The 9,822-nt window shown below is 35.4% G+C and overlaps 1 protein-coding gene across 1 annotated transcript in view; it reads left to right on the forward strand.

The window, feature by feature from the left end:
• LOC127938228 (sec1 family domain-containing protein 2-like) overlaps positions 1-9,243 on the forward strand; it is a 30,573-nt gene extending 21,330 nt beyond the window's left edge. The window contains exon 4 of the mRNA XM_052534691.1: positions 8,863-9,243. Within this exon, the coding sequence (XP_052390651.1) occupies positions 8,863-8,955 (93 nt within the window). The 3' untranslated portion in view covers positions 8,956-9,243. The remainder of the gene's footprint in view (positions 1-8,862) is intronic.
• The last annotated feature ends 579 nt before the right edge of the window (positions 9,244-9,822 follow it).

Consider the following 9,822-nt stretch of genomic DNA (forward strand, 5'->3'; position numbering starts at 1 on the left):
TGTGTATGTGTGTGCCTCTAAAAGTCAATATTGAGTAATTATAAGGCTCTCTCTGGGACATAAAATATCTGCATTCAGCCTTGAGAAAATGATGCTAGCATTAAACATTGGCCGTAACAGGATCTCTGATTTTCCTGAGGTAATAAATAAAATGAGTTATTTTCCTTCCTCTCTTCCCTTGTTTATTAAATTTAAATTTATTTTCCATTTGATGTTTTTTTTCTGATATTTGCAAGCTGGATTTCTGAAACTGGAGACTGAAATTGTGTTATTGAAAATAGTGGCATGAGACAGGCTCATTCTTCAGGTCTGTGGTTACCTCTCTCACCCTGCTGGGGCACAGTACAGGAAAGCTGCATATTGTAAATAAAGGCGCCCATCCAGCCGGGCCTCACCCCGCTGCACTGAATCTGTAGCTCTGTTCCAAAAACTAGTGACCTGTCTATTGCCTACATAGCATGATCCCAACCATCATGGAAGCTCATTAGTGACAGATTTGGAGCACTACATTGGCAGGAACAAGCTAACAAAAACAGTGCTCCTCACAGCTGATTTCAACAGAGACTGATGTTAGCATGTTGGTAAAGCGTATAGCAGGATTCTCTAATGAGAATAAAAATATAAAGCAAACAAATATTAGTTATAATAATCTATTTTATAAATAGTAAACACATATTGGTTGCAATAATCTATTTTCTGTGTAGTTTGAACTATTTTATTGATATTTAGTTGCTCATCATAGTTGATTTCAGTAGAGTTTGATACTGAGTGTAAGGATCATCACTTCTCCACCCTTGGTAGCCATATTGGATTTATTTTCTTTTGAATCATGCTAATGGCATGTATTTATTGGTGATTATATATTTTATTTTATACCCTGCTAAAGCTGTGGGCTTGGCTGTAGTTGATGACTGTAATGCAATGATTTGTTGACTATGGCTGTATGTTTTGACAGTCTTTGGCTTCTGCTTTCCCACTAAAATGGTTTTAGAGAGGAGCTTAGAGTTAATAAGCTGACACAAAGCTGAGAAAAGGTGGGAATCATGCCCTCGAGTCTTGTACGGCTGATGTGCAGCCCTGCCAGGGGAATGTGTGTATGTGAGAGTATGTTTGCTGTAGAGGGTGTTGTGGTCAAGAAGAGCTGTCAACAAGTACTCTCTTTCACCCATTCCCGTTACCTCACAGACCAGCATACACAGTGTTTAATTATATTCATTTAAATGTCATTAAAAAAACTAAAAAACTAAAAAAAAAAAACTCCCATTATGGTATCAAATATGCTTTAAGGTGAAGAAGCACTGGAGTTATTTAACAGGATTGTTTTATTTAATGGAGTTTTAAATTTAGTGAAGGAAATTTGAATGGTGTCACCATGATGCAAGACAACATGGCCAAAAATATTATCAAAATATTTTTTTTTCTGTAATGTATTTTTCATACCATTGAGTAAGGGATAATGTACCTCTAGCCAGTTGGTCTCTCAGAATAAACCCCAACAACGTGACTGCCATTGTATCAGCCTGAAGGGGTTTATTCTGAGAGAACAACCGGCTAGATGTACATTATCCCGATTGTAACAAGGCTACTTGCCACAGAAGTAAAAAAAATTAGATCCAAAATATTGATTTGAGTTTAAATATTGGAACGCAAAGCATCCATCAAATCCACGATTCTGGGATGAAATAATTAAATAATTGTACACCATTTTTAATTGAGTTTTAATATTTTATTAGCTAAACAAATGAAAAGCCCAAATGTACAAGCAATAGTTCAGTGCCAGTTGCTGTTACCCGAATGAGCCTGTGTTATCAGCTTTTACTGTTTGTTATCCAGGGATAGAATACCTTAGAATGTCGTGACTGACGAATCAAAATCAAGTATTCCACAGAGCCGTGTAATAATAAGGAATAAAATACATTACATTGTAACTTAGTATATTTTATGATTTCATTTAATTTTATTATCAGAAATGTTATCTAATAAAATGTATTCTGAAAATGTAATCAGTCTGTTGATCTAATCAATCTATCTAATACAAATATAAGAATGAATTTAAAACAAAACATTTTTGTCAAATAAGTTGTTGCACAACAGAAATTGTAACATGCATGAATTAAAACAAGAATTAAATAAATATATTGGTTATATGATATTTCTTGAGAAGATAATAATTATAATAAATGTTGTAAAAAATATATATTATTACTGCAAAAAAAGTACATTTTATTATGACAAATCTTAATTCTAAGTTTAAAGTAACTTTTATTATGGCGCTTTGTCATGAAGACGTTTGCTTTTCAGTGTGCATTTAAAGATGCTTTTTATTAAATGAAGACATGATGAAATGCTCGTGAAGTAAACTCATAGTGCAACTCTCGAGATGAAGTTAATTTGAAGTGTTCTCAAATAGTGAGAGAGCAGATGCTGAAAGCACTACACATGCAACACGTTCTTGAATGTGAAGTAGCTGAATTTGCATCTCTCGTTCATACAGAAACCGAATACGCTGGCTTTTTAGCAACACACACTTGATCAACTAGATTTAGGTTAAGAATAGAAAATTACTCAAACGTTTGTTGTTGATATTGTAAGTGGTGATTTGTTACCCAGCACTACTTTAACTACACCCAGGCCCACTGACAAGTGATGTATGTTGTAACAAAATCAAAGACCCCCAGAAATCCCATCACAAGAGATGCATGTTACTAGCAATTGTAAACAACAATCTGTCTTGTCTGACCACTTGTGATCAGATTACCTGAGATGGATGTAAATGACCCATAAGTGTGAGTTATAGTAATAGTGATGCATGTGTTATCTATATATGTATGTATTGTAAGATGTTTTCAGATGGTCTGTGTTATTGAGGTCCTTCAAAGGGCAGTGGTGTGTTTGGCTGACTGAAGATTTGATGAATTGTGTGGTAAATGTGCTCTTAATCCTGCCGTAGTGGACCTGTGAACTTTGACTTCCTCCACCCCACACACTATCAGGGACTCATTCTGCTTGAGCTCAGCTTGATTCCTGTTTACTTATCAGAAATCTACAAAAGCTTCAGCTCTGATCTCTTTCTTTCTTTTCTAAACCTTCTCTTTCTGGTCATTCTCAATATTTAGCCTGGGACGGGTGGTATGACAGTATGCTATCAATGTTAAAATAAACCAACTGGTATAGACACTCTGCAGTCACAAATGCAGTTGTGCATATATTTGCTATTTTATGATGGCTTATGTGGCTCACCTTCCTATATTTATAATGTTTTACTATTTTGAGTTATTCATTTTGACTCTAGATACTTTCAAAAAAAAAAAATTACTAATGGCAGACAAAAAAAATACATTATGAAGTATTTAAATCATTAGATTATTGAATGTCCAGTAATATATGATAATGTGAAGTTTAAAACATTTTAGGATTGGATTTATTGATTAATGATAAATAAATGATTAAGAAATTTAAGCTGTAAGTAATCAAGGTGCAAAGAAAATGTGGACCCACTTTATATTAAGTGGCATTAACTGCTATGTACTTACATTTTAATTAATAATTTAGTACAATGTAATTATTGTGTACATACATGTTTTTACATTGTACTTATATTTAAAAAAAAAAAAACTACATGTAATTACATCTGTATTTAATTTCTGTAATTACATTTATAATTACACTGTTGACCCATACTTTACACCTAAATCCACCCTTAAACTTACCAATACCTCCAACCCTCTCCCTAACCTTACCCCTATCCCACCTCAATAGCAGCAGGTGTTTTACAATACAATATGAACACAATAATTACATTGTACTTATTTTTTTTTTATGTAAGTACATAGTAGTTAAGGCCACCTAATATAAAGTGGGACCGAAAATGTTATTACCTTTCATTAAATTTAAATCTTTTTATAAAATATTTGTTTTCCTTTTTTTATCATGGACTCTGTTGTTTCCTTTTACATTTCTCATTACATTACATCTACAGACCAAACTAATTCTTTGTAGTGACACATCAGGAGCCAAAGACATCTTGTCTGTGTCTCTTTTTATCTCTGAAAAGAGATGGACAATGAACATTTATGCACGCTGTTAGACTTCATCAGTGGCTCCAGGGCCATCATTAACATGCACACAGACAAAGTTATGGTGCTTCACCTTTGACCCCTGAACCCGTAACCCACCCTCAGGTCAGCCCGCTCCCCTCTGCCTGGAGCCCACTGCCTCGTCCTGGGTAATATCTCACTGTATGCACACTAACACACACCCAGAGACACTTTCTGGACTGTTTCTTGGCTTTCTGACCTCACTAACACAACAAGCTTGTTTGGCCTCCCCCATACACATGCGTGATCGCTGTGGGAGTAAACCGGGTGGCGTTATTCCAGTATGAACGTGCATCTAGCTCATGTGTGCGTGGGTGCGAGCATATTCGTTTTCTGACCTTGTGTCCAAACATCCTTGTTTTTCCTGCTGCCCAGTCTGACAGTCCTCACTAATCCCTAAAAAACATCTCAGTAGACCCCTTCATCCAGCCCTCCACATGTGCCCTGGAGCCGGTCCCAGCTTACAAGAGTTACAGTCTTTCTAGCTTTCTTTGTAAATCTGTCACTAATGTTTTAATTTGAATCGTTTCATCTCTCTGCTGCTTTGATCATTCATCTGTTGATTTCCTTCTCTATTTCCTCTCATCTCTCTTATCTTATCCGTCTCCACTCTCTAGCTGTGTCTACAGTATATACTGTATTTGATGAAGAACTTATTTCTTGATTGATAAAGCATTTTTTAATATGCATTTGTGTAATATATATACATCTTGATTTTTAGTGCATTGTAAGATGCAATGAAACGGCTATTGATTGAGCTTCATTTTTATCTGTTTTGATCTAGGATGACAGCGCCTCATAATATACGAGCCGTATTTGTGTTCAAGAGTTTGATAGATAGAGCACATCATATACAGTAGGACTCTGACAGGAGAAAACACATGAGAGAAGAGTTCTGGCTGGGGTCCAGCCAGTGCTTTAGTGTGTGTGATATGACTTGTTTAGCTTGTCTGACTTCCTGTGTTTAGGATTACTGCCGGAAACAAGACACAATCCGTTTACTCTTCACATGAAGTTCCAGTATCTGTCGTACTCCCTCTCACCCTCCAGTGTAAACGCCCACACTCACATATACATTTACATATACATATACACAAGCAAAACATATATCAACTGATCACACACTGACTTCATATATAAAACCCCACAAACACAGAGATGCACACTCACGTGCCTTACGTCCTCCTCACAAACACCTGAGATCCTCTCACAGCTGTGTTTGTGAAGTAACATCCTGCATGGATTTGTTTCTCAATGCCTTTGCATATGACCAGTGCATATATGGCAGTCTTTTTGTGTGTGTTTGTATATCGGCTGTGTGTGAGTATAAGCCTCATGTGCCTGCTAATACAACACAGCTGATTGAAGAAAGGGTTTGAAACAGTCCGTATGTGTCCGATAAATCAGCGATCAAAGGAAAAGCTAAAGATTAAGATCTAGGAAAAACATTCAGATCTAGGTCTCCTAATTTCATTTTCTTCATCAAGTTCTCGAAAACATATACAATATGTTACAGTTTAGACTATCTGGGACATGATTCTCTTCTCTGTGGTCAACCTATATGTTTTTCAGTGGTTGCTAAAAATATATATTTTTTTTTCTCTCATTTCGTTTAAACCAGGAAATGAAAAGACTTTTAAAAGGGATTTCTGAAAAACGTAAAACTAGTAATGACTTCAAAGGAAAAATCTTTAAGATTCTTCAATGTTTTTTATTTTTTTATAAATTATGAATAAATGTAAATAAATAAATTATTATTTATTTATTTATTTAAATAATACATTCGTGTTATTAATCTCAGAATTCATATAGGGTAACAATATAAGTCTTTATCAACACTTTATCAATTTATCACATAATAAAAGTATTCATTTATTTTAGAAGAAGAGAAAAGAAAAAAAAATGACGGAACCCAAACTTTTGAACAGTAGTGTTAAATATATACTGTATATATTGTTCTTTTTAACTTTTTTTTCATCAAAGAACCCTGAAAACAAAATCAGAGGTGCTGGAGTAATGATGCTGAAAATTCATCTTTCCATCACAGGAATAAATGTTATATATATAGGCCTGGTCAACATCAGTCTGTCACTGTTTCTTAGCACGCATTGGCTGTCAGACTGCATCCAGCTGTATGAGAGAGTCCATCATCTTTGCAGTGAATGTGCTGACAGCTCTCTGGGCCTCACATCTCCCACAAGGTACCAAACCAAGACCCGATCAGAACAGTTTCTCCTCAAACACATGTTCATTATTCAGATGTGTATATACAGTTCTGACAAAGACAGTACATACTTCGTTTATAGAGCACTACAGTACAGGACTACTGATATAACCTTTGAAACCTTTGGTAACTTCTATGAAACCTGTATGTATAATGCATAATCTCAGTATATAAGACTTACTGAATGCAACATTGAGGTGTAGCGTGAGGATCAGACATATGTTCTGTATACGCTATGTGTATGCATTTTTGGTTGAGGTGTGAAAACATGCTGAATGGTGAATCGGGTCAGTGTTTTGGTCACTCACAGCTGTATGAGTGTGTGTGTCAATCTGTACTGCCACAACGTCTGTGTGTGTGTGCGTCTGTGGACAAGCTGGCGTCGGGCTGAAGTGAGTGTACTCTGGAGCTCCAGTCGGACGCTGCTGACTTTTGGAAATCCCCCTCAATGCAGCGCTTTCACTGAGCCAAGAGCCGTTAGCCAGCGCCAACAGAGCGCTCTAATATACAGCTGGTTTCAAATTCCAGAGCTTGAATATCTTATTTATCTTATTTTTCTGATGATGAATAAAGCAGCACATGATTTTGGTGAACAGATTTGGTTTTCCATTAAAGCTTAGTCACAAATAGCTTGGTCAAGCCTCACACTCTTACACACATTAACATTTTTTCCCAGATTCAAATTGTGACATCCACATTCAGTAATATATTACCTTCAAACACAGTTCTCCTTTGTCCTGCCTCCACGTTCCTCTCGAGCCTGAGGCTGTGTGTGAGAGATATTGGATTGTTGTGTCATGGTAATGGGTTGTCCAGGGTTAGTTGCGATCAATGAAACACAGGTTCAGTTTTCTCATTGAATAGCTTAGCCAGAATCCTGAGCATCCTGGGAATTGTCTCCTCAGCGGCTGTAGTTCATTCTGCAGTCTGATTGGCCCTGCAGCGGTTGAGTAATGTAATTAATTCTGAACAGTTTCAGGGCACTGTGGATTGCTTAAGACTAGCTAAATTAAACAGCTCTAGGGGTCCAGATGTCTGAAGTTGTTTGTTGTTTTGTGTGTTTAAATCTTGCAGGGAATAGTTCACCCAAAATTAATATTCTGTCATCATTTCACCCTCATGTCATTCCAAACCTGAATGATTGTTTTATTCATGGAGCACATTAGATATCTGAAGAGTTTTCAAAGCTGCTGTTTTGTATTTAGGGCTCGAACATAGACAAAGAAGCAACCATAAAAGTTGTCCATATACAACAACGCTATATTCTAAGTGTTAAGAAGCCCTACTGTATGATTGCACTGAAGAACAGACTGAAATGTCAATTAAAACTTAACTTCTACACCAGGAGTTGCACTAACTGGACATTTTCTGTTGCTTATCTAATTTTAAAAACAATGCAAAATACTTTTACAACATTTTAACAAGGGGTTATTTTTAACTCTTGATTTCATGTTTTATCATCTTTGTTCAGTTGTCAGCTTTGAGCATGAAAGCATGAAAACCCAATAATACAAAAACAATTGATCACAGTTTGCACAAAATTATTATAAGGCACAACAGTTGCAGCGTTGATAATAATAATAAATGTTTCTTGAGCAGAAATTGACTTTGGCGTGCATGTGATAAGCATGTGTTTGCTGTGCATATAATATGTAGATTTCACGTGCATATGGTATGCAATGTCTTGGCGTGCATATTATATGCAGTTTTGGCGTACATATAATACACTCCTACCACACACCACTAATCCTAACCATTGCATATCATATGCACACCAAACTCAGTTTTTGCATATAAATATCAAATATCATGAATATTCTACATAATTTATCATTTTGTGTTTCTTGAAAAAAGAAAAGTAAATGATGACAGAATTTTCACTTTGAGTGAACTGTTTCTTTCCATGTCTGCCTGCATCTGTTTCAGTTTTGCGGACTCAGCAGTGCTGCTTACATTGTGTGTTTTGATTAACAGTAACTGTGTCTGGTTTTCAGCTTGACGTGGCTCTCATGGTTTTGGTGAAACATGAGAGCTGGAGAATGCATGCCATTTTCATGTTGTTTCTCTTTCGTTTTGGCCTTTGTTTACACTCACAGTACATTAGGACTGCATTCATTTGAAACTGAGATAAAACTAATCTGCCCTAAATAAGTTAGTATATCTATATAAAACCAAGTCTTAAGTCACTGGGGTATATTTGTAGCTATAGCCAAAAATAAATTTTATGGGTCAAAATGATAGATTCTTCTGCTGAAAATCATTAGGATATTAAGTAAAGATCATATTTCATGAAGATATTTTATACATTTCCTACAGTGAATATATGAAAACTTAATTCTGATTAGTAATATGCACTGCTAAGAACTTCATTTGGACAACTTTTTTTTTTTTTTTGCACCCTTGAATAGTTGCATCTCAGCCAAATATTGTCCTATCCTAACAAACCATAAATCCATGCAAAACTTATTTATTCAGCTTTCATATGATGTATAAATCTCAAAATCTCAATTTTCGACCCTTATAACTGGTTTTGTGTTCCAGGGTCACACACATATGTTTTTGGCACCAGCCCTCAGCTTCACTCCTCCCGCTCATCTCCACATACACACACACACGCACACAAACAGTGATTGACAGCAGGACACAGAGGAGGTGGAGAGGCCTCAGGCTCTGTGCTGACGTGTCTGGAAGTACTTAAACGTCTTCTCTCCACTGCTGGTCTGCACTGAGCCCCTGTGCAGCATCCCTCAAAATGCAGAGAAGTGCATTCCATGTCATGTTTTCCTGATGTACTCCTGAAAGAAAGGATACATTTTTTTTATCCTATGCAGTCTCTCTCTCTTTCTCTCTCTGTGATTTATTTACTGTTTTATGGATCTGACAAAAACTGTATGTTTGTTAAGTTTAACTGCATGCTATGAACAGAATGGTGAAATATGTAACAATGGTGGAAAAGTAAAAAAAAAAAAAAAAAAAAAAATATATATATATATATATATATATATATATATATATATATATATATATATATATATATATATATATATATATATATTTAAAAGCAATCCCATGAAACTAGCATATATGAAGAATATGAAAGTAGCAAGCTGCTAAGTTAAGGAAGGTACTTCTAATATGTTTAGAACGATAGTTAAAGATGCAAGTGTGGTATTGCTTTAAACAACAGATCGATAAACAAAAAGTTAATATTGTGTACATTTTAGATCCTAAATGGCCAGATAAACTGTCATTGAAAAGTTTGGTGTCGGTAAGATTTTAGTTGTTAAGAATGGTAGGGATGTTTTTGAAAGAAGTCTTTTATGTTCACCAAGGCTGCATGTATTTAGATGATTTTGATCTCGATTCAATATCAATTCATGTGTATATACTATAAAAAATAAAGGGGATAAAAATTGTTGAATCCATTTGAATTTTTTTTTTTTTTTTTTTTAAGCACCATTTTAATCTTGGTTTAAATTCTATATTTGCTTGCATTCATTG

Source organism: Carassius gibelio, chromosome A20, assembly GCF_023724105.1.
Source record: "Carassius gibelio isolate Cgi1373 ecotype wild population from Czech Republic chromosome A20, carGib1.2-hapl.c, whole genome shotgun sequence".
NCBI lineage: Eukaryota > Metazoa > Chordata > Actinopteri > Cypriniformes > Cyprinidae > Carassius > Carassius gibelio.